The sequence below is a fragment of the Crassostrea angulata genome, chromosome 1 (assembly GCF_025612915.1).
Source record: "Crassostrea angulata isolate pt1a10 chromosome 1, ASM2561291v2, whole genome shotgun sequence".
In the NCBI taxonomy this organism is placed as follows: domain Eukaryota; kingdom Metazoa; phylum Mollusca; class Bivalvia; order Ostreida; family Ostreidae; genus Magallana; species Magallana angulata.
The window spans coordinates 25,262,942-25,289,975 of record NC_069111.1 but is presented as its reverse complement, the minus strand read 5'-3'; the positions used below and the strand labels follow the sequence as shown (position 1 = coordinate 25,289,975).

Below are 27,034 nucleotides of genomic sequence, written 5' to 3'. Positions count from 1 at the left end.
CAGGTACAATGTACGAGTGATTGATTCTAATAAATTTTGATCGAGTCTGCTTTTAAATTCCAAAGTAATTTAAAAATGTAATACTGCCATTGTATTAGCATGCCATGGGTGGGTTTTTTTTTCATTGTACATTGTAATTTAACTCTGACTGCTCTCAGTATCGACCAATACCTACATCAAATACTTGTTTGAGAAAAAAAATAATTGCAGAGACCAATTTGTGTTTATTCTATCCTACAGTAGAGGTCACAAAACGTTTTGAGTTGTTCAATGTTCTGAAATTGAACTTCTTAAATAGTTTCCTCAATATACCTATGCATAAAACTTTTAGACTACTCTAATCAAAAGGTAATGATTAATGGCTTCGCTGAATCAAATTATTGGATGCAATGTTGCAGTTATTCATTAATGAAATATATTAGACCGAATACTGTTTACCTGACGGATGAATTTTGCCTAAAATAAACTAATCAGATCTATACCGAACCGTCAAATACATTGCAATAATGTAAAGCCATCCCCTTCCAGACTTTCTGTATGCAATATGCAACACGATGATGACTTCGTTTTTTTAATCTTTTTCTAATTGAATTTTCCACTTTCACAACATATACAAACGTGATATATCTCGTACATTAGTTGATACAATCATATATTGGAAAACTTTTGACTATTTGAATATCTTATACTGTACAGTCCGTGTGTAATAAAAGTTGAGAGAGAGAGAGAGAGAGAGAGAGATTAGGGGCATTGTTTACATATTATGTATATGATAAATAAACCATATTCACGCGATAGGACCCTTTTCTACATGGAAACTTGAAAATCCATTGCAGTTATAAACAAAATAGAAAAAAACTACACAATAAAGAAACAATTTATCCTTATATATTTACATCTCCCAAGTATTTTTCCCTCTATTTCTTACGGAAACTTATAGTTAATACATAGCTCTATAGAAACAGCCAGACTGAAATCTAAACGCGCCGTTAATCGACTGGTCGAAATCTACAGCGGCTGAAACTGATAAGAAAATGACAGGGCAGATATCGACACGCCCTGTTTATCGATTGGTCCAAACCTATAGCGACCTAGGAAAAATCACGGACTGCACGAAGTCAGACTCAAAGTCTCACAGGAGACTTTTAGCTAACTTACTTACGTACATCAACAGTAATTTAGTGAATTTTAGTGAATTTTACTTCTCCTAATTGATATATCGATTAGCTTAAAGAAAGATGTTAATATAAACAATAAAATGCTTTCTTTGATGATTCATTCGGGTTATAAAGGTAGTGATCATTGCAGAAAAAAATTACATGACCCGCTAACGCGGGTTATGTATTTTTTCTGCAATGTCACTACCTTCATATCCCGAATGAATCACCAAAGAAAGCATTTTATTGTTAAAATATATGTACTACCGCACTAAAGCTTATTTTTGCCATAGATTTCCTATTCCGTATATCTATAATTCTTCATTAGCATATATTTTTCGGTGAAAAGCCTTTCTATTATAACAGTTTTTAATTCACGTATATTTGCATTGGCGTTACTTTTATATGTACAAGAAAAACTATATTGCCTCACAATAATAAATAAAAATAATCATAAATTTCTCTTTTTTTATATTCTCTAAAAAGAACTAATTATTGTTTATCAAATGTCATTAATTAATCAAACTGTCTTAAAATCTATTCCTCAAAATCAGTCCATAATTCTGTTACTACAGTACATTCATAATTAAAATAAATGTTAAATACTCTCTTCATCTCTTTTACAGAACGCGTACACACAGGAGACTCTGCTTTTTTGTTTTGAAAAGATATTTATTTGTCGGAAAAATTCTATGAAGAATTTGGAAATGTAATCGATGTAATTGTGATTCTTGTGTAGATTTAAAATGGAGTTCAAAAATTTTGTTTCAGGTTTCTTTTGCATTATTATGAACCTTTTCTCTCTTCTCGCTGGTTGACAATGGTTTTCTCGGGGTGTCAATTTCAACTGTTACCCTCCCAAACAGGCACTCTTTACAAATGTATATAATATTATTTTATTTTTGTAAGTTTGGTATATATAAATCTTTGTGTATGCAATCTGGTCCTTACAGCAGTTCTTATACCACGTTATTTACTTATCAACAAATAAATTATTATATCTTAATAGATGTTATACTTAATTGACACTCAGTTAAGAGATCACTTTTTCGAGAAAAGTAAAAAGCATGTCTACTTTTAGAAACTGCAAGAAATGAGTATGATTGTCTGGGAAACTTATATGGTAAATCAAAGTGAATTTCAAGCATATATAAGAATATGCCGGTAATATTTACTAGATTCAAATGTGGTTTTTACATACCAGAGTTGTATTCAAATGAAGTCAAAGTCAATGCCAAAGTCCTTTTTTAGTGTCATTGTTTCTTTGCAATTTGTACTAGCTGTTATATACTTGCAAACTTCGGTATATAACAGCTAGTACAAATTGCAAAGAAACAATGACACTGTAAAGGACTTTGACATTGACTTTGACTCCATTTGAATATAACTCTGGTATGTAAAAACCACATTTGAATCTAGTAAATAATACCATATAAGTTTCCCAGACAATCATACTCATATTTAGCAGTTTCTAAAAGTAGGTATATGTTATCAAATTAACAACAGATATCAATTCAAATTCATGCAGAGTCATTTGTAAAGTATTCCGTTTCTTGTAATCAATTCTAAATTTGAAGTTTTGGGATTGGTAATGTTTATATGGTTTTAAAATCAAGCATTTATTTTTTTTATCCAAATGGGATGGAGCATGCAATCGATCGCGGATCTTAGGGATGGGGAAATCAAACTTATTAAGGTCACTTATTAAATTTACCTATAATAGGCCTCGACCCCCTTCCCATTAATACCCCCCCTCCCGGATAAAATTTCCACGATGTTATCCAAGTATTCTACAACTGAGTGGGTCATTTTTCTACGTAGAAAAATGACCCTCGGTCAATATTCTACGGGGGTCACTTTTCGTCGTTACACCGGCACAACCCCAAACTCATCGCAAAGTCATTTTAAGGTGGCTCTATACACCACTTTTTGATGACGCAGTACGCAAAAAAGTAAATCTGGAAGCATGCAATTCCGGTACTGGCTGATTTAAACTGAGGCGAATTGTATGGGGACTGCTCTTTTGAAAATTTTTTTAAATGAAAAGATTTAATTTGATAATTGGAAAATTCATTGCTTACAATGTACAAGTAATGTTGTATGTGACAGCTTCACATTGTGTGGTATTATTTATCGAAATTAACAATAAAATCAAGTATAATTTTTTAAAGAGTTTCTTTCCCACCATTGACATGTTACACGTTAGTGCAGTGGGTTCGCTACAAACCTGTAGGTCATGAGTTCGTTTCCCGTTGAGAACAATAAATTTTTTTAACTTTCCAAAATTTTCTAAAACATATTTTTTGGTTTAATACTGTTAAAGAAAATTTTAAACCGGTGAAAATATTTCAATTATAATATACTTTAATGCACATTAATATCGACACCGTCAGGGGATGGAAGGGTTGCTTTGAATTTCTCTCAGGTTGGGATACATATATAAATCCTATTAACCTTGTCAATTTCCCCCTTTATTTATTTGACTTAATTAGATCTGCATTAAAGCGAATACTAGTATATTCACTTATACAGCCATGTAATGAAATATGTATGTATTTATCATTCCAACATTATATCTAGGAAATTTTCTTCAACTCAGAAATGAAAAGTCCCCAAGATGTTTGGGCCTCAGGACTTAGGAACGCTAACCCTTACCTGAGGAACTTTCATACCAAATAAAATTTAAAATATTTTTTGTGCTTATTTGCAATATGATTTTCATTCAATTTTTTATGTCACATTTATTAAAATACATTTTCTTATAACATCAAGCAACTTTTTCAGTTGATTTGTCAACAGAGTAAGAAAATATGAAAAATTATGTTTTGGGGAAATACAAAAAAAAAATTGCAATGATAACATTTTTGAATGTTAAGAAGTTTTATATTTTTTTTATGTGTCCGAAGGAAATATCCATCATATGACAATTTTTTTTCTCAATTTGTTAAAAGCTGTCTTTTTAAAAACTATTTCACAAAAACACGAAAAAACATTAAAAAATTCTTTAAAAATACCTATAGTATCCCTATCATCATTTTAATATTTAATAAGTATATGTTTTGTGGTCTTCTATTGAAAATTGGAATAAACTCGGCGTATAGAGCCACCTTAACGCGTTTCCTTGCTCCTATGTTTTGTACGCCTTACAATCAAACAGAATACATTAATTATTTTTTATTTCTCATCCATTTTTTTTCATTTTAAGATATCAACGTTTACGTATCTTCTCCATTCTTGGTTGTTTTGTAAAAAAATGAGTTATTTCTACCCAAAAGTCAGCTTTCCGTGAAAGGTCTGTTAAAGTCATTCTGTACATATTTAAGAACTGTTAATTGACATCAGTTTTTAGCCCATTTGTTGTAAATTTAGTTAAAAAGTCAGTAAAAAAAATCCGATAAAATGAAACTCTTGACTCTTTTATATTGTATACTTCATATTTAAGGAATTACTTGGCCTGTAAAGGTGTTTTTTTTCCGTGTTCCTCACCAATTTGTTGTATATTCGCAGCGCTGTGTTGATGTCAAAATTCAATAAATCGTCGTAGTCTGATTTATATTTCTTTGTTTATATATTTGTACTATCTACGTATTTCAACTCAAACTGAAACTTGTACACAATTAAGTGATAATAAATAGCAAAATGAACATATGTAATTTGATTTCCTTCACTACTAATTGTTGGTCCACCGACACTTAGTAATTGTGTTAATTAATCTCTGAGTTTATGCCTGCACTTGGTACCCCGACCACCGACATGTTTATGTATGCCGTCGTAAACAAATTACAAAGTATTTTTTAATAATACTTTGTTTCATAATTTGTTTTAATTTCCTCAATGTTTATGCCAATATTCACCAATATTTGTCTCTTAGAATGGAAAATATTTATGTTGTCTCAATAATTTCCGAACAACCCTCATACAGTATACGAATAAAATTAGTACATAGATTTTCTTATGTTAATTTACATCTGCCGGGTTAAGCATTTTATAAGATATACATGTGTTATTAAAAAGTGAACAATCTTCACTTCGTAGTTGTTTATAAAGCGGACATCTAGCTTTCAATTGATTCAAATAAAAATGATATATATCTTCAACAACGGTGTGACAATTAATATAATTAAATATCTTTCGTCACTTGGATTAATAGTGGTATAATACCTGCCAACCTCTATCTGTAATTTGTGTGCACTTATTCTTAATTGAGTAAAAAAGGAACGGATTTTCTTGGAAATGGAAAAATTTAAGTATGGTTGAATTTCAAGCCTAATGTTTAAATTTTGTGTACATATTAATTGGCTGTAGAATGATAATTTTCCATACCTTTTTCTAAAATTTTGTTAATGTCTATGAATCATTTATAGATACTGTATTAGTAAGTGAACCAATAATATCAGCAAGGATTCTTCGTATACAGTTTTGCTAACAATATTTTCCATTTCCTGCAAGTTTTTCATCCTCTAAATATGCATGTTTTCAAAGAAAATTTGAGTTTTCTTGATCTGAAACAATTTTCTGCACTCTGAAATAATATCTTTAAATAATTTATATATTCTGAAAATAAAGGGAAATGCACCAAACTCTATTCTAACTGCTAATTTTTAAATTAGAAGCTTTATTATGAACCCCTAAAATGTCTTTCAAGATAAAATTTTGAATTTTTTTGTTTGAATTTTTGTTATATTTTTAAAATAACTTATCCAAATTTCTGAGGCATAAGTCAAAATTGGCATGATTTTTGCATAATTCATAAATCTTATATTGAACATTTCCTGAAAGACTGTTTGTTTTTAACTTGATCAATTGCAAGGTGAGGCATCCTGTGAAAAAAAGAAAATGGATCCAGGGAAAAGAGACGCAATAGTAGCATAGGTAAATATTAATATCATTATAGTGATTTACTTTTTAAACAGAATTATTTTTTTGCTGCTGATAATTTGAATGTAATTCAAATGTCATTCCATATTTTTACTTTGCAGCTTGATTTGTTTTTTGAAGACAAGACTGTAACTTCTATCACTGATGTTAGTTCAGGAAGGGAATTCTTAGACTTTATTGCAAGACAGTAAGCTTTTTTACTTATTTACTTATTTACATATCCACATCTTTTTCAGTCATTATCCTTCCAAAATAGCATTTTTTTTGTTCACGGAGACGAAGTTGGGGGGGGGGGGGGGGGGCTTATGCTATACCGTCGGTGTTGGCGCCAAGAACTGGTTAAAGTTTTTGTTGCATGCCTTGTATTTAAGTTTAAAGTTATTACTTGTCCTATCTTCACCAAACTTGCATGGATGATGCATCTAGACTTACTTATGGACTTGAAAGACTTGGATGCTGAATCTGGGCCATGAATTTCAGATGTGGAGGAGGTTCATGTCTTTAGAGCTGGTAACATTTTCTGGTGCGGGTGCCCTTTGATGATTATATCTTAGTTATTACTGGTCCTAACTTCACCAAACCTGCATGGGTGGTGCATCTTATGATACTGATGCTTCTGAGAGGCTTGAGTGCTGAAATTTGAGCCGTAGGTTTCAGATGCCTATAATGAGGTTCAGTTATTTTGAACAGGTCACATGTTAATAGATGATAGTACTATTTTAAACTTGCATAGTTGAACATAATATAAATGAATCACAGAGGTCGTTTCAGATGCAGAGCCTGATCTCCACTATCAAGGATGCTAAAAGAAAATTCCAACATCACGCAAACTTGCTTGATAGATGTGTTTGTTGTTAAATGATATAACATTATTCCTATCATATAGTATTGTATGATATGATACCCTATAATTTTATATCATACAATATCATATTATATATTGTATTGTAATAAACTATATTATTTGATATTTTATCAAATTTTTTGTATGATAATGTATCATGGTATTGTTATGTATAGTACTATATATTGTGATACATTATTGTATAATGTGATATTGTATAATATGTTATTGTATCACATGATATTGTTTCATATGAAATTTCATATGTGTCATGTCAATAGCATATAATACAATATCATACAATAAAATATAATCATGGTGATGTATTATGTTATTTAATATTGTATCATATGCTACTATATTGTATCATGTGTTATATATTATGATATTGTAATATCAAATCAAATACAATAATGTATAATACGGTTACCATACTATATCGTATATCATATATCTTGATACAATGTCATATATATTACAAAATCATATTGTATCATTATATATTACAGTATTTTATTATATAGCCTCTAATGTCGTTCTTTGGCTTTCAATGTAGAAAATATTTCTACTCGCGATTGGAAGAAACCTACTTTAAACCCTATTAATCCAACTTGAAAACAGATTTAAAACTGTCAAACAAGATATCTTCACAGATAAAGACCGACAACGCTAATTACTGCAATAGAAATTTCACCATGTCCTGTCTGTCGAATGTAAATAAAAGCTTGTGCTGCATGTTTGTGTCTTATTTTTGTTTAAACCCACAACTGGGATTGCATAAAATTATCAATATTCATCTAATACCAATTTTTGTGGATTTCGTTGTAAAGTTTATCCGTGAAAATAAATGTTCATTGAGGTGCAATTTCTACTAACAGTTTGTATTGATAGGATTATTGTCAACGGATTTATGTATCCTTGAAACTGTGTTTTTCACTTTAACCACAAAAAATGATACACTTGATTAATAATGAAACCACAGTATTGTGTCAAAATAGTATCCGTGAATATGATCCAAGATCATTAACTATGATATTCATATAATATGATGAAGGGTGGTATCATAAATGTGATGCCACTAAAGGTGGACCTCGTCTCGTTGAGCTTTGTAATCTGTGATTACTTATGTTTAGAGGATCAATTGTCAATTACAATTGAATTAACCGGTGTATTAGTTTCAGTCTTTACAAAAAGCATATGGATTTCCATTCCACTTCTTGATTTTAGGCCTACACAGTTAACTCTTAGCTTCTAGTTCTCATAAAGTATAGTGATTGAAAAAACGTTTTACAGTCTTTGTCCGAGCAGTATAAGTAATGGAAGCTTTTATTTTACTCTGTTAATTATCTGTAAATTTTATTTTCAGTTTAATTTCTATAATACGATACATGTACTCTATATGCGTTTATTTACAGCCAGGGACATATCAATTATCGAAAGTCTCGCGTCACGCGATTTTAAAGATTGTTTTTATGCATCAATATTAAACATTTTTCTTATTCTATTTATGAAACAGATCCGTATCAGCAAGAACACATTCATTTGCTTTAATCAGAAGCAGAGTTTTTACAAGATTTTGTTTTGTATTTGAACTAATTATTCCAAAACAATTGACAAGTAAGTTCTTATTTTAATGTCGTTGGTATGGATGCTTTACGTGATGTGCTCCTTATTGTGGGAGGATAACGCAAAATTTGCAATCTTCTTTAAAACGTGCATGATACATAGTATTTTCTGAAATAAATGTGTAAATACGCCCTTTTACAACATATTTTTGGAGATGATACATTTCATTGGTGTAAGAAATGCAAACAAGAGGTTTAAGGTTCAAACAAGAGGTTTTCGGTTTAGCCCTTTATTTTTAACCATATAAAATAACCTTTACTTAAAAATGCTTTGTACCAGTTTGGTAAAATTTGGCTCAGTGGTTTTTAGAGAAGAGGTCAAAAATGTGAAAAGTTTATAAACGGACGGACAACGGATAACAGGTGATCAGAAAAGCTCACTTGAACCTTTGGATCAGGTGAGCTAATTATAAAAAATATATAAAAATAGAAATTTTAGAAGTTTTGTTGATACTTAGATGTAGCCCTTTTTTTAAGCTCACCAATACGAAGTCGTAGGGAGCTTATGCTACACCCCTGGCGTCGGTGTCGGCGTCCGGACCTGGGTAAGGTTTTTGTTGCAGGTTCTGTTTTTAAGTTATTACCAATTCTATCCTCACCAAACTTGCAGGGATAATGCATCTGGACCAACTTATGGACCTTGAGGACTTGGATGCTGAATCTGGGCCATGAATTTCAGATGCTGGAGGAGGATAGGCTTTTTGAAGCAGGTTAAAGTTTTTGTTGCAGGTGCCCTTTGATAGCCATTTTGAAGTTACTTATGGACCTAACTTCACCAAACTTGCATGGATGGTGTGTCTAATGACATTGATGCACCTAACAGGCTTGAATGCTGAATCCGAACCAAGGGTTTTGGATGCTGGATGTCAAGTTAAGGTTTTTAGAGCTGGTTAAAGTTTATAGAGCAGGTGCCCTCTGATGATTATACTTTAATTATTATTGGTTCCAACTTCACCAAACTTGCATGGATGGTGCATCTTAATACTGATGCACTTGACAGGCTTGAATGCTAAATATGACCCCATAGGTTTCGGATGCAGGAGGAGGTTAAAGTTTTGAGGAATGGTTAAAGTTTTTGGCGCAGGTGCTCTCTGATGATTATATCTTAGATATCACTGATCCAAACTTCACCAACCTTGCTTTGATGATGCGTATTATGATAATGATGTTCCTAACAGGCTTGAATGCTGAATCTGAGCCATAGGTTTTAGATGCTGGATGAGGCGTAGTTTTTTTTGGAACAGGTCACATATTTTATAGATAATAGCTTGCATAGTTGATTTAATACACATGAATCGCAAAGGAAGATTCAGATGCAGAGGCTGATCTTCATTTTCAAGAATCTCCTACTCTTTGATAGATGTGTTTGTTGTTAAATGATATAACATGATTCAAATGTTATAGTATTGTAAGATATGATATACTATTGTTATATATACAATAATATGTTTAACGGTGCGACCGTTATGGCGAGCACAGCATGTGATCAAACAATGAATTGTAAAAAATCAATAAAAATAAAATTAACAAACATAACGTTATTTATCTTCAATCAATAAATTTTCATTATTCATAGTTTATAAGATTTGTTATAATTTATTTAATTGTAAGTAGAACAGTAGTTTAATCTCAGATACAATGTTGTTGAATAATAAAGATTTTGATATATAAATATTCATTGCACTGTTTCTCCTCTTTTAAAGTGATTGTAACGTCAGTTCACCCCCCCCCCCCCTTTTTTTTTTGCAGTAGACATTTTTGTTCTTAAACCTTCATATAAACGTGACTCATCATACAAATAAGAAAACCATTGATCTGCTAAAGAGCTGAAGGATTAGAATTTTCCTTCCTTTTTTTTCTTTTTGCTTGCAAAGATTATTTGGATGAGGCTGCCATCCACCCACCCACTCCCTTTTAAAAAAAAAAGGTGATGCTATGTGTACGTTCCAGGAATTTACCGTAATTAGGCCTATAGTGAATAAAATAAATGTGAGCATTCATCCCAATGAGTGAAATTTACAACTGTTTCCTGTATCTTAAGAAATGTCCTAATTCTTCAGCTGTTCTTTAGCTTAGCCGTTGCAAGATTTTGAGAGGATTTTAGTCATTTCAGCAGATTTACAATAACTTCAATTAGAGTAATTTCCCCTTATCAGTGCTTATTGTGACGTCAAAGCTGACGTTGGTTAAGTGTCGTCTGACTCTTTAAAACTCCCCTGAGAAATAAAAGTACGCGAAGTATACTGTTTTATTTACTTAGAAAAGCATGATGTTCTTAAAATTACATATCTTATTTATGCTTCTCAAAACTTGAACTTTGATTCTCGCGAGAACGTGAGGTTGGAAACCATTGGTACTATGAATTGTGGGTCAAAATTTACTGACGCCGAAAAAATCTATCAGATCAATGTGTAAACCTTTGTGACATCACTCGATTATTTTTGATTGAGAGTGTACTGACGTGAACTTTAGAGGTAGCACTCACTGTGTGTCGTATACATCGTTTTTGTTTTTATATTGTCTTGCTGATTTTCGAGATAGTGTGAAGTGATAAAAATTGACATGATTACAGGGAACTACTGGGACGATTAAAACAATGCATTACTGGTCCGATTTACTGACGCCAAAAAAATCCGTTGAGTGAATGTGCAACTTGTCCGAATTTTCTATTCACACATGCCTTGCCGGTAGAGTTCGCTTCGCTCCGGTGCTGCGCGCCGGCGAGCTGCGCTCGCTATAACATCATATTATATTGTAAAAAGTTAAATGATTTTGCGTCAATTTTTTTAATGTTTTGGTATTGTATCATGATATTGTTATGTAAAGTATTGTAGATTATGCTACAATATTGAATAATATGAATAAGATATTGTATTATATACTATTCTATCACATGGTACTGTTACATATGATATTGCAATATATAGTATTGTATCTTATCATGCAATATTGTATAATATATAATATCGTATTATAATTTACTATATCACTTGTATCGGATATTTGATCAATTTTATCAAAATATATTGTATCATGTGATACAATATCATGTAATGTATCAAATATGATACAGTTTCATACAATACAATATCATACTATATTATACAATATGATATCATATGTTACAATATTGTGATGTCTACTATGATATGATACTGTAGTATATAATACTGAATTGTATTACATATTGTATATTATGATATTGTATTATGTGATCAAATACAATAAAGTATTAAACAATAGAAAGTCATATTATTATTGTCTATTACAGTAGTATATTGTGGTATATGATGGTATATCGTAAATATGATAGTATGCAATATTGTATTAATATTATTGTATTGATAAACATTGTATCATATAATACCGTATAAAATGAACATATGATTATCATACAATTTTTAAACATATGATATTGTGTCAAAACAGTATCCATGAATATCCAAGATTATAAAGTATGATTTTCATCATAAAGATGGTCTCATAAAGGTGATGCCTCATAAGGGTGATGCCTCGTCTCGGTGAGCTTTGTAATATGTGATTACCTATGTTTTCCTAATCTATTAACCTCCCTACTGCATTTTTGGCATAAAATGTTACCAATGCACACGTTCTTTGCAAAGAACGAACTGCATCTACTTTGCCGTACTTCTCCTACAACTGTACCATTTCCTATCGATGTTCTTTCTGGAAAGGCAAACGCAAATCTTTGCTTGACATGATTTTTTACGTGGCACCTGTTTCAAGTAACACAGAGTGAATGATTGTTGTCCTCAAACAAAGCGTGCTTTCACTAAGGTATAGTTACAGTTGAGTGCCTTCAGTTCAGTATAAACTTTGTCATAAATGCATGAAATGTCTTCAATTGGAAGAGCAAACATGCATTTAAGGAAGAAAATCGGAGTAAAATGCACCAACTGTATAAAAAAAATACATGTTTATGCAAACCGATAATTTTAAAAGAGAAAAAGTATGCACACAGATGGAATCGAACCAGGGCACAAATACACCCTGTGTAACATAGCCAACAGTTTAATTTACTGAGCTATCCAGAAGTCACTCATAGACCATTATGATAAAATCAGTTTCCGAAATGTTTGTCGGTTTTTTGCAAAATTCAACCCCAGGGCCGAGATGCCCCTAAAAAATATCTTAATTTATTCCTTTGAACAAAAGTTATTAAAATATCCAAAAAAAAAATTACGGGCTGGTTCTGAAGGATGTCTAGGCTAAAAACAATGCAGAAATATACCATTTTACTGAGAAAATGCTGTTTTAGCCAACTTAGAAGATAAAAAATAAAATTGTAAGAGAAATATGATAGGTTCGAAATGCAAATTCGAAAAATTTAGAAATATATACAATACAAAACAACAATAAATCTTTGATTTTCAAAATGATTTATTGGAAGAGCAAACATGCATTTAAGGAAGAAAATCGGAGTAAAATGCACCAACTGTATAAAAAAAATACATGTTTATGCAAACCGATAATTTTAAAAGAGAAAAAGTATGCACACAGATGGAATCGAACCAGGGCACAAATACACCCTGTGTAACATAGCCAACAGTTTAATTTACTGAGCTATCCAGAAGTCACTCATAGACCAATGTGATGAAATCAGTTTCCGAAATTTTTGTCGGTTTTTTGCAAAATTCAACCCCAGGGACGAGATGCCCCTAAAAAATATCTTAATTTATTCCTTTGAACAAAAGTTATTAAAATATCCAAAAAAAAAATTACGGGCTGGTTCTGAAGGATGTCTAGGCTAAAAACAATGCAGAAATATACCATTTTACTGAGAAAATGCTGTTTTAGCCAACTTAGAAGATAAAAAATAAAATTGTAAGAGAAATATGATAGGTTCGAAATGCAAATTCGAAAAATTTAGAAATATATACAATACAAAACAACAATAAATCTTTGATTTTCAAAATGATTTTTTTTTCGGGAAATCCATCTCCCGTATAAGAAGATTTAATTGTTATTCGCAAAACATCCTTTGGAAAGCATGTGAAACATTTGATTCAGCATATCAATATTTATTTCCTTTTTAAAGATCTGTATAACTTGGCTTACATATTTATTTCAGTGACTGTTCAAAGAATTTTAATGGGATAGAATCAAGAGAATCTATTTTCACATTTATTCGACGGGCGCCTGTAAAGTGCGAAACGAAATCGAAACGAAACGAAACGAAACGAAATCGAACGAAACGAAACGAAACCAATCGAAACGAAACGAAACCAATCGAAACGAAACGAAATCAAACGAAACGAAACCAAAAATCGAAACGAAACGAAACGGAATTTAAACAAAACTAATATCATTTTTGACTACATAAAAGTGAAAATAAATTCATTGAAATAAATGTTTGAACCATAAAATATAACTACCTGTATGTTTCAGATTGCCGCTGTAAATTTTTAAGCCAATTATCCGAAATTTGCAAAAATTATATAATTGTGTAAATAAGTGATGTACATTCCTATACCTTTTAATGTTTCTAATTTGTTTCATTAACTGATATTCAGACGTTTAGAGAGAGAGAGAGAGAGAGAGAGAGAGAGAGAGAGAGAGATGCCTTAAAACCTATCAGCGACATCACATAGCAAAGTATATACGCAAGTTTTGGGAGAGAGAGAGAAAGAAAGAGAGAGGTAGAGATATGACGTTGATACTGAAGGGGGCATTCTAACATCAATTTTCTTTCTATCTATTTGAATTATTGTAAAAATGAAACGATCGAATACAATGTGATGTAGAGCATACTGGTTGGTTACCAGTTTCTAACATATAATAAGAATTGTTGTAATATGTATAGCATGAATTTGGACGTCGTAACCAACCAGTATGCTCTACATCACATTGTATTCGATCGTTTCATTTTTACAATATTTCAAATCGATAGAAAAAAATTGTTGTTAGAATGTCCCCTTCAGTATCATCATCATATCTCTACCTCTCTCTTTCTTTCTCTCTCTCCCAAAACTTGCGTATATACTTTGCTATGTGATGTCGCTGATAGGTTTTAAGGCATCTCTCTCTCTCTCTCTCTCTCTCTCTCTCTCTCTCTAAACGTCTGAATATCATTTAATGAAACAAATTAGAAACATTAAAAGGTATAGGAATGTACATCACTTTTTTACACAATTATATAATTTTTGCAAATTTCGGATAATCAGCTTAAAAATTTACAGCGGCAATCTGAAACATACAGGTAGTTATATTTTATGGTTCAAACATTTATTTCAATGAATTTATTTTCACTTTTATGTAGTCAAAAATGATATTAGTTTTGTTTAAATTCCGTTTCGTTTCGTTTCGATTTTTGGTTTCGTTTCGTTTGATTTCGTTTCGTTTCGATTGGTTTCGTTTCGTTTCAATTGGTTTCGTTTCGTTTCGTTCGATTTCGTTTCGTTTCGTTTCGTTTCGATTTCGTTTCGCACTTTACACAGACTTTGGAAGGTTTGTAAAATATAAAATAAAATGACTAGAGAGACACAAATATATTCAAATGTAAAGAAGGCCTAGCTTATGAGAGAAAAAACATTTTGCTAGTGTTGGAGAAAAAGTGTATGTGAAGCCAAATAAATTGTCCCTCAAACTTAATGATTGTTGTTTCTTTTTTTAGAAATATATGGCAGTACGCCAGAAATTGATTTTCAAACAGTCATCAAACTTCATCAAAACCCTCCACATGAAAAATTAGAGTTTGAACTTTCAAAGGTGATGCATACTTGCTTTTAGTTTTTTGTTTCTAAAACATTTTGTATCCGTACACTTAATTTGTAACGCAGTGTATGATTTGGGTTTTAAATTTTTTTTATTTACAATACTTAAATAAAAATATCTTATACAAATTACTATGACATTTGTAAAAAATGTTGCACAAATTATATGTTTTTGTGTCATATATCAGACGCCAGTACTTTCTGAGAGCATTTATTTGCATTATTACAGTCAAGCTGAATTTTTGTCAATGTTTTGTTTAGATACTATTGGCCCTCATAGGAGCCTTCTTCCAACATTCGTCTGGAGATGTTGGAGAATTTGGAAAGGTTGCCCTGAACCTACCTGATGACAAGCAGCAAGAAATTCTTCAAATGCTGAAGCATATTATCAGAGAAGATGTCCAGCTAAACGAAGAATTTTTTGCTGTTCTGTCAAAACATTTAGGTATATAACCATGTACCTATGTATGTGAAGCATATAAAACAGTAACAAATATATAAATCAATGTTTTAAAATAGAACAAACGCTTAAAGTCTTGGATACTGTAAAGTCGTGTGTATAACACAAACTTTTTTCAGTAAACCCTTTTCTACTCTTCAATGCTTTGAATTAATATCAGACTATTTTATTTAATACATGATGGATATTCAAGGTTTTAAAAATTAGTTCCTAGTTCCTAATAAGGATCGGATACCTTAAGGTAAACTAGTTTGCATCAGAAAAATACTATAAAAAAAATAAATATATTGATGCGAGTTTTTCACCCCTGTGGGAGCCCCCATCCATTTCTATACTTCTTTTAATCTAGAAGATAAGATCTATACTTCTACATCTAGATTCTGATCCCGATGGTGTTCTTTTCTTGAAACTAGTGACTCCCACCCCTGGTCCAGAGGCATGGGCACCACTGTTGGAGCAATCCTTCAACTTTGCGAGTAGATGCATCAATGGTATCATAACCCTTCATTTCTCATTTCTCATCTAAATTTACTATGTTAAGCATATATAGTAATTGTTTGTGACATGTCTGTCTAAGTTTTTTGTTAGGTCACCTAAGCTGTGAGCTCAAGAGAGCTTTTCTGAACATATTTTGTCTGCTGTCCGTTTGTCTAACTGTCTGTCCATCTGTCAGTAAACAGTAAACTTTTCACATGTTCAACATCTTCTCCAGAACCACTGGGCTAATTTCAACCAAATATTGCACTTTTAAGCACCCTTAAGCAAAGATCTTTTAAGAACCATTAAGCCAGGAAAGCTGAAACTTATTTGAAAGCATCCTCATGTAGTGTTGATTCAAAGTTGTGAAATTCATTACCCTCAGGGGTAATGTGGGGCCACAGTGGAGGGGGGTCAAACTTTTATATAGGAATATATAGGGCAGATCTTTAAAAAAATCTTCTCAGAAACTAATCAGCCAGAAAAGCTGAAATATGTGTGAAAGCATCATCAGGTAAGATAGATTCAAAGTTGTAAAAATCATGATTCCGGGGGTAGGGTGTGGCCACAATGGGGGGGGGGTCAAACTTTTATTTAGGAATATATAGAATAAAACTTTTTAATTATCTTCTTCTCAGAAATCAGCAAGCAAAGCTGAAACATGTATGAAAGCATCCTCAGGTAGGATAAATTCAAAGTTTGTTCAAATCATGATCCCCAGGGGTAGGGCGGGGCCACAATAGGGGGTCAAACTTTTACAAAGAAATATAAAGGATAAAACTTTTAAATCATATTCTTCTCACAAACTGATCAGCCAGCAAAGCTGAAACATGTGTGAAAGCATTCTCAGGTAGGGTAGATTTAAAGTTTGTTCAATTCATTATCACCATGGGTAGGTTGAGATCATAACATGGGGGAAGGGGCATGGGGGGACAAAAGATTACATAGGAATATATAGAAAAAAACTTCTTTTTTTAAATTGTCTAGAAAAGCTGTAAATTTAATGAAAGCAAAGCAAATTTGTTTAAAATCAAAATCTTGAGGATAAGTGTGGTACCGCATTGTGGATCCAGTTTTACAAAGGAAAATATTTTAATTTTTCAAAAAAATAAATTGTTATAATATATGGTTTTACTTACAGTACCGATCAGACCCAACCTAACAGAAAGTAAACCCCAACTAAACCCTGGGTTTACTTTCTGGGTTTACTCTGGGTTTACTTCGGGTTTACTAGAGTGGACCCAGAGTAAACCCAAAGAAAACCCAGAGTGGATACAGAGAGTAAACCTTAATCAGAAATACACCCCTGAAAGCAGAAGCTAACTGTGTATTTGGAATACACAAGGGACAGGAATTACAAGCAGTAGGATGGTGTATAAGATAAAAGACGGGTCTGCTTCACACTTCAATGCGTACAGTTGACCACAAAAGCAAATTCCAAGTAAACCCAAAGTAAACCCAAAGTAAACCCCGAGTGGACCCAAATTTTCAAGAAGTAAACCCCAAGTAAACTCCAAAAAGTACACACAGGATTTAGTTGGGGTTTACTCTGGTGTTAGGTTGGGCCTGATTGGTTCTGTATGTAAGTACTGATAGATTATTGATTGTATTAATTTTTTAATTAATACTCAGTAAGCATAAACTTGAGATTTTTTATTACCAGTTGAAGAAGAAAATTTTACTTAATACTTATTGAAAACACACAAATACATTGAATTTGAAAAATACATTCAGTTTTACACTGCATTAATTATTATTCCTTAATCAGTGATTAACACATTTTGAATCCTTATTCTCAAATTTATGTACTTTATGAAATACTGAAAACCCTTAAAATTAGAATATCCAAATAGTGAAATGTTCAGCTAATTTTTTTCAGTTGTGAATAGTTCTAGCAGACTTAAACTCAGTTTTCAACAGTTTTGTCAAAATGACCTTTTTGCACTTAAAATTATGAAAAATGTTGGTTTTTAATGAGTGATCATTATTTCTTTCGTCATAAAGCATTTCCTATTATAAAGATATAAGCATGTATTAAATAATAGTCAATATTTGTGACATGAACTCTGTCATTCACTGTCTTTTAACAATAATAATAACACGTTATGCATGAAAAAAAACTTTCAAAGACCCCGTCTTTCAGTACTCTCAGTACTTTGATTATTCTATGAACTTGTATTTAGGTACAGTCCATTTTAATTTGTTGAAAATATCTTTTAGAATGCAGAGTATGTATCAATTTTATTGACAAGCGTTATTCAAGGTTCTTGAAGATTCGTAAAATGTCATGTGCACGTCTCCTTGAATTTTCGGAAATAATTAATTCATCTTATTAATTCTAAGATTAATTAATCAATTCCATTCATATTTAAAATCAATTGTAATTCTTTAAAATGGGTAAGGTTTTACTATCGATGATTTTTGTGCATATGCATATGTGTTGTTTATTTGTACCCATTTAATTGAACTGAACTTCAATCACTTGAAATCATCAGTTTAGTTTCATTTTATGTAAGATGTTCAATAATATATATCAAGGGATTTTTTTAAATTTCGAATTAAAGTTGTCGAGTTGCAAGACAAAAAACGCTGATTAAACAGTTTTACAACAGTGTGCTTTTTGAACAAATTTAACTTTTCATGTTTATTATATAGACAATTATTTACCCCCAAATAACCCAATCTAAATTGGAAAAAGTATGACTTAAATATACATAATGTACTTGTTAAAACCATAGAGACCTAAATACCTACTCTGGAGGGGGTCTATGATTGTGTAAATGCTTTTCCATTAAACTTTTAGAAACCTTATACATCTTAAAACTTTCTTCAAAAAGGGAGGGGGCTCTTTGCTTATTGTTTTTATATTTTTATCTTAATCAAAATATATGGCGCGCTTGATTTAGTATATCTTGGTTTACACAAGTTTACACCGGTGATAACATTTTGTATTGTATATCAAGTGCACTTAAAAGGTGTAGTTAACATGGTGTAGGGAAGTTAAGAATAAAAATATGGCGAAAAAGGATGCAGTTTTAATAAAGAATTACCGTATAACGGGTATTTTCTGCGGTTGTTTATTTTCTGCGGTATTTTGCGGATAAGAAAAATCCGCAAAATTTCAAAACGCAAAATATTCTTTTAAAAAAATCACTTATTTTGACACTATTTAAAATACAAGCTATAATTTTCAAACGTGATCAGTCCGTTATTAGGGGGCTCTGCGTCGTATTTCACACCCAATTATCTCATGTTACCTGTGCGATATCAATTATAGCTGAACAGATATAAGGGCTGTGTGTTTAGTCGGGTATGAAATAAAATTGATCTGAGAAAAGTTCACAAGCAGTATTTAGTAGACTTATAAAACATTTGAGAGTTAGTTCTCATTCACCATGAACACGGTAAGAATGTCGATTTTAAGATATGTAAAGCGCGGAAGTATTCTTCCAAATCCTAACGGACAGTATCGGCAAGTTTATCCCCTAGATCGATCCAAGAGTGTAACACAAGGGTGTCTGAAGTTATGGATAAATCTACAACGCCAACTTCGAGTGGTTCATATTCGACCTATTCACCCAGGGACCGAGCCATAATCGGGAACTACGCCGCTGAACATGGACCTGCCGCAACTATGAGAAAATTCAAACCGATTATCCAGAATTAAAAGAGTCCGCGACAAAATATTTTAGAGCTTCATATAAACGCGAGCTTAAAAGAAAAAAATAATTGAAATTGAAATAAAAACGCTACATAAGTGTTAGTTTGGTTCTCTAGTTTACGTTCCCTAAGGCAAATCCGGTAAACATATATATATATATATATATATATATATATATATATATATATATATATATATATATATATATATATATATATATATATTTGCAGTCTAATGTAACCGCAGAAATTGAAAACGCAGAATATAATTTGATACTTTTTAGGGGTTAAACCGCAAAAATTTCAAGCCGCAGAAAATACCCGTTATACGGTATGATATTGAAGCACAATTGTGTATAGTTGAACTAAACAATTCATAAAAAATAACTTCAGTATTTGTATAAAATTGAAAATAGTTATAGAATGCATGGGCAGGGTACAGTAGAGATGCCCACAAACGTGCGCATGCAGAATGATAAGTCATACTTCATAGAAAAGAAGCAGAGATACGGCTTGATACTATTTTATCATAGCAAGGAATTATTTTTAGAAAATAAAATTTAAACAGCAACCTAATGAAATTGAAAACTTCTACTGGATAAATAACATGTATATGAACCTTGTCCGTGTCTACAGAAGATGAAAAGTTTATCCTCTGTTCCAATATTGTAAGAATTTAGACAATAACATGGAAACAATTCTTGACTTTCTGCGATTCAAATGATAAAAGTTTTGAAAGATATTGTCACCAATAACAATACAAGTCATCATTTTAGGTCGGGGTCTCCCCAAATCGTTTTCCTGTTTTTAGTTTAATACATTGATTGTTTTGTTTGTTTGTTTTTGTATTGGGTATTGAAAGTACATGTAATATATGGGTTTGCTTGATTTTCAAAAAAGGTGTACACAGTGTAAACGTTTTAAATCAAGTGCAGTGAAGTAACGTTTAGGTGTACAATCTATATTTTCTATAAAATTGCATTATGTTAAGAGGCATTTGTTCTACTTTCATTAATATAAACTGTTATGAACTACTTGAGCTAATGCACATCATTGGCGGATCCAGGGGGGGGGGGTTCCGGGGGTTGGAACCCCCCCTTTCTCTTGGACATGTGGCGGATCCAGGGGGGGGGGGTTCCGGGGGTTGGAACCCCCCCTTTCTCTTGGACATGTGATTTTTTTTTTAACCATAAAAACTATTTTATAGGCGACTATTTTCAATATTTATTTTAATTTTTACAAAAATAAAACACAAGTACTTCAAAAAATATCGTATTTATAAGACTTCTGTTCAAACAGATACATGTATAATGTGTAAATGTGTCTATAGTAAGTTGTTTCGGAATAATTAAATCATACGGATACAGTGTAGTTTAGTAAAATGTAGTACGCTCTCTCAGCATCCGGTTTTCATTTGACTTAGTAAACATGTGGAGAATTGAAAAAATACGTAAAGCGATATTGGATAAAAACATAAATACATGTTTTCAAGAATCGGAGTTTTTGACACAAGAAATTCGTAAAAAGGTTTTACGAGATGTAAATCAAAACACAACAGTTCGAAACATTGTTGAAGATGCTCTCGCATCTGCGTTAGTGCCAGATGATATAAAGCACCAATTCAGGAGAGCACTTCAAATTCCCGGTGATGGAAACTGCTTGTTCAATTGCGTTTCTGTCTATTTAGCAGGTAACATTTCCCTTTCAACACAGTTGCGTGTTCTTGTCGCTGCAGAATTGCTTATTAAATCTAAAAAATATGTAAACCATCCTGTGCTAGAAAACACAGTGTCACATACACAGATATTTACAGATCACGAGGATACGCTTTTTTCCCTTTTACTTACAGACGAAGCCAGTGACCTATTTGACAGAACAAGAGACAGAGAGGCGGCTATCCGCCACGAGGCTCTGCTTACGTGTACCGATAAAAAATGGTCGTCAATGATACATATTCTGGCCCTTTCAAACCTACTTCAATTAAGTATAGAGTCTGTGTATCCAAACGCAAATAAAGGACTTCGTCCTCTTTTTCATCAACGCATTTCCCCTTTCGATTCACCTAGAGTTGTTGATGCAAAGTTTGGCATTATTTGGTCACGAGATGGTAATCTAGATACAAGGACTGGGTTTGCATATGAGCCTAACCACTTTGCTCTTTTAATTTCAAATGATGTCTATACTGATGATTGTAGTGAAGTTGTTTCTAACTCTGTCCCCGGGTGTTGTAAAGATGTTTCTAAATCTGTTCCCAAATGTAATGATATTTCAAACTCTGTCCCTGAGTGTTCTGAAGCAGCAGTTCAGGGAAATAGGTTAGACATTGATACATATAATATGAGTGGCAAAAGCGGGAAAATTACTGCTGACAATGCTCAGGAGGAAAACCCTTCAAAGGTCCTTGATGATGCTCAGTCATTTTTATATGACATCGGGAGATTATTAAACTCTAGTTCATTTCATTTAACTGATCAAGAGAGGTATAAATTTCTTGAACACCATTTTCGTCCTGATGAAAACTTTTCACAGTTTTGCCAGCAAACCGTTATTAAGGGGACACTTAAAAAAAAGTACACACTCACTTTCCAATATTCATGGTTGGTAAAATATCCTTGGTTGGTTTACAGTCCTATTTTAGGCGGTGGACTTTGCAAATATTGCATTTTGTTCCCACCTCAGACAGGTCGTGTCAAAAATGCCGTTCTCGTTTCAAGACCATTTGTAAACTTGACTAAAGCTGTCGGCAAAGATGGCGTTTTTGAAAATCACGCAAACTGCGACTATCATAAACAGTCGCTTGTCAAAGGATCTTCTTTCGCTGCAGTTATTCAAAATCCAAAAGAAAGTGTTCGATTTAAGCTTTCAGAGGCCAACGAATTGATATACAAAAAAAATGAGCACATTCTGAAAAGCATCATCAAAGTTGTCTTGTTATGTGGAAAACAAAACATCGCATTGAGAGGGCACAGGGACGACAGTACTTCTACTTCCGGTAGAAAGGGCAATTTCCATGCTATTTTGTCATTGCTATCTGACAATGATGATGTTCTAAGGCAACATCTCTTGGAGGGTCGTAAAAATGCACAATACACTTCAAAAACAATTCAGAACCAATTAATTTCTATCATTGGTATGTTTATCAGGGACCGCCTTACAAAAACTTTAAAATCAGGGGCGGAAAATTCGTTTTATAGTGTAATTGCCGATGAAGTGACGGATTCTTCGAACAAAGAGATCCTCTCCCTTTGCTTAAGATTTGTGTCGTTTGAACCAATCCCAGTGATTAAGGAGATCTTTTTTGATTTTCTTCACCTTGAGGGAATCAATGGGGAGAAAATCGCAGAAACCCTTTTGAAGTCACTCCAAATCAATGGCATTGACGTTAGTAGGTGTAGGGGGCAATGCTACGACGGTGCGTCTGCTATGTCATCAGAGAGAGTTGGGGTGCAGAAGCGAGTGAGAGACCTGTCTCCAAGAGCCATTTATGTGCATTGTAACAGTCACGTTCTTAATCTAAGCATAGCTTCTTCAAGTAAGCTGCCCCAAATTAGAAATATGATCGACAGTATAAACGAAACATTCCTATTTTTCCGAAATTCTCCAAAGCGCCAGCATCTCCTGGAAAGTATAATTGAAAATCAATTGCCAGATTCAAGGGTGCAGAAACTGAAAGGACTGTGTAAAACTCGCTGGGTTGAGAGGCATGCGTGTTTGGAAACATTTTTAGAACTCTATCAACCAGTTGTTTTATCGCTTACTGGGATCACCGATCCGACAAGCGTTGACTTTGAAATTCCAAGCTGGGACAGGGAATCAAGAATCAAAGCCCAAGGTCTCTTAAGTACACTACTGTCATCCGCATTTATCATGGCATTTTTCATAGCAAAAAATGTGTTAGACCTAATCAAACCATTAGCAGTTAAACTGCAAAAGCGTGATCTTGACATACTCTCTGCTGTAATGCTTATCGACACGTGTATTTCAAGTGTAAAAGATCTTAGAAAGGATATAGACAATGAATTTACGTGTTGGTACAGAGAAGCAGACGAACTTGCAAAGACGCTTGGAACACAGCTTCTAATGCCACGTACTGCAGGTCGTCAAAATAATAGAGGAAATATTGCAGGTACAGACCCTGAGGAATATTACAAACTCAACATAGCAATTCCATTCTGTGATCACCTCAGCAATGAAATGTCACTTAGATTTGCGAAGGAAGACAGAGTAAGCCTTTCACTGTTGTCGTTGCTGCCAAAGCATATCATTACGACTGATATTGACGACCTAATCGAAAAACTTCAGTTTTGGGAACCCGATATGCCGGCATCATCATGCCTCAGGAGGGAACTCCTTACATGGAAAAAACAATGGATAGACTCTTCTACAGAGACACAAGACAATCTGACCAACATCATAGACTGTTTGGCAACAGTTGATAAGGACATTTTTCCTAACATCCACTTGATATTAAGCATAGGATGTGTTCTTCCTATTACAAGTTGCGAGGCGGAGCGATCCTTTTCGGCATTGCGGCGAACCAAAACTTACCTCCGGTCAACAATGGGGGAAGAAAGATTGGCAGGACTTGCACTAATGAATGTGCACTCAAATATTGAAATTGATATTGACGAGATTTTGAAAATGTTTGTCGAATTTTATCCCCGAAAAATGTTTAAAAAGTCTTTGTTTATTGATGAGTAATTTTTTTTAATCCGATTAAAAGATAACAAACAATGAATTTTACAGTTATTGTTTTGTCAGGAATTGATAGGAATTTATCTATAGCACTTTCTGTATCATCTGCCTGGAACCCCCCCTTTATCAGATTGCTGGGTCCGCCTCTGCACATCCAGTGGTATAGTATAACATGTGTACTTTCGAGTACATGTCCTTTACAATCATAGCCTCCAAGCAAAACAAAATACGATATGCCAGCGGAGATGTTTAAACCTTAACTTACGCCCTTTTCAGAAACGCAACTTGGACCCGACTAAATATTCGCGTAACTTTGTAAGTCGGACTAATGCTCATTTACTTAGTGATGCTTTATTTTAAAGACCCATAATTTAATCTTATGCCCATCCTGGTCAAGCACAGATCGATGCAAATCTTTATTTTGTTCAAATATTTATGTGCATTTAGTGTGCTTTTACAGAAGTGTTTTCCTACAATCAGTGCTGGTTTTCTTTCTTTGCAACTTTAAATTTACAATATTTTAGTTGCAAAGTCTTATTACCTATTACCAGTGTTCGGTTCCATATTATTCTGCAGGTGTTTCAAACAGAAATATATATGCATTATGAAACTTTTTATCTGGTACATGAACTTTCATTTGACTAATATATGTCAGGCTCTATGAGAGATAGCCCAACTCCTGCCAACCACCAGAATAATAGTGTCGTGAACCTCTCTGTGCTGGGAATCAACTCTGCACTGCGAAAGATGTCTCTCAACTCCTCCCCTGCCCCCGCATCTCTTGCAAACCTGATGCACTCTCCTCAACTCATGCAGAAGGTAGGTTTTTGTAGTATGACTTGTATTTCTGCTCGAGTTTTGTCTTTTATTTTATGAAATTTTAAATACAGTGTACTGGGTATTTTAAGTCCCTAAATTTATGATATTTTTATTTTTATTTTTGAAGGCTCAGCTTCGACAAAGGGAAAGGGAAATTAAGAGACTAGAATTAGACCTTAAAAATGAACAGTATATGAGATGTGACCTGGAATTGGATCTAAAAGAGAAATGCTCAACACTTGAACAAAAAGGTTTTATGACATGGAATAGAATCCTCAAGCATTGTATTTTTACCTACGGTTGTTAATGGTGAATTCATAAACAGAATTTTAAAGTGTAATGAGAGTAAAAAGATTCTAGAAATGAATTTACACTGTACTTTATCTTGGATTCCCAATAAAAATATTTCAGAATTAAAAATCAGGGAGTTAAAAGAATCCATCAAAGAACAAAGAAAGCTACGAGATGCTGTTGATGAGTTGGATGATCATGTTCAGAAACTAAATGAAAAACTGAACCAGTTTTTACAGAGGTAGCATACTCCCATCAAAAGTTTCTCCACACTGTGATAACTTTTAGCTGTTTTAAAGGTTCATTAACTTATTAAACTTCAGCTTGTTAAACAATGTTATCATAACATCTGGCACACCCAGAAACATGTATTTCACAGCTGGATTAATAAAGATGCTGCTCTGAATGAATGAAATCGAAATATTTCCTTTTTAATTTAACAGTTCCAAGGCCAAAATGACAGAGTTTCAAGAAATGAAGCAACAGAAAGAGTATTTTGAAAAGCAATATGAGGAAACCTTGTCCCAGTACAACCAAATGGAAGAAGCCGTAAATTCTCAGCAAAACTTATTCCCTCTAATTCTCTGCAATGTTCCTACTGAATTAAAATTTTAATCAAATTACATGTATTACAGTGTAACTGTGAATCTTAATTTTGAATTTGGATTTCAGATGTGCAGCCTGATATCCTTTAAAGAAAGGTACCACGAGTATCGCAGTAAATGCCACACACAGGAAGAAGAAATGTTGGCTTTGCAATCCCGACTCCAACATAGAGCGGAAGAAATTGAGGCCCTCAAAGGGGAATTGTCCTCAATGAATGAGGCCCGACAGTGTGTGTTGCAGCAGTTCAACGATATGAAGAGGGAGAAAGGAGAATTAGAGGACATGTTTGCTGCTAATAGTAAGAACATTTTGAGTCTTCAGAGTCATGCAGTAGAGCATGTGTACCCAGTATTTATGATTGTATATATAGAGTTATTCTATATCTAAGAAAAAATCCTAAACTTTGATTTACCCCGTAGGTACATGTTGATGCATACCCGGTATAACAATTTTGATGTCTGTCAGCAGAGAACTGTTGTTACTAATTTGTGTCATAAGCATTTGGAGGAATTTAAATGTGAATTTTCTCAAGGAGGAATTGGGTTTTCAGCTCTCCTGATAATATTGAAATGAAATTTGGTATACAGGTTTATCACAATAATATCTAGGTCAAGTTTCATATTGGGTACGATCGAGCAATTTTCGACAGAGTTATGGCCCTTGGACGTAGAAAATTTCTATTTTTTTGCAGTTTCCGCTTATTTTCTTCGCAGAGGATAAACATATTGAAATGAAATTTAGTATACCGGTTTATCATGATAACATCGCCCTTGGACGTAGAAAAATTC

At 33.0% G+C, this 27,034-nt stretch overlaps 1 protein-coding gene across 1 annotated transcript in view; it reads left to right on the top strand.

Annotated features, from left to right (window-relative positions):
• LOC128191851 (protein lava lamp-like) overlaps nucleotides 1–27,034 on the top strand; it is an 81,472-nt gene that overhangs the window by 20,611 nt on the left and 33,827 nt on the right. The window contains exons 2-10 of the mRNA XM_052864182.1: nucleotides 5,968–6,029; nucleotides 6,137–6,222; nucleotides 15,500–15,683; nucleotides 16,112–16,189; nucleotides 25,186–25,349; nucleotides 25,477–25,600; nucleotides 25,761–25,881; nucleotides 26,084–26,189; nucleotides 26,313–26,544. Coding sequence (XP_052720142.1) covers nucleotides 15,611–15,683; nucleotides 16,112–16,189; nucleotides 25,186–25,349; nucleotides 25,477–25,600; nucleotides 25,761–25,881; nucleotides 26,084–26,189; nucleotides 26,313–26,544 — 898 coding nt within the window. The 5' untranslated portion in view covers nucleotides 5,968–6,029; nucleotides 6,137–6,222; nucleotides 15,500–15,610. The remainder of the gene's footprint in view (nucleotides 1–5,967; nucleotides 6,030–6,136; nucleotides 6,223–15,499; nucleotides 15,684–16,111; nucleotides 16,190–25,185; nucleotides 25,350–25,476; nucleotides 25,601–25,760; nucleotides 25,882–26,083; nucleotides 26,190–26,312; nucleotides 26,545–27,034) is intronic.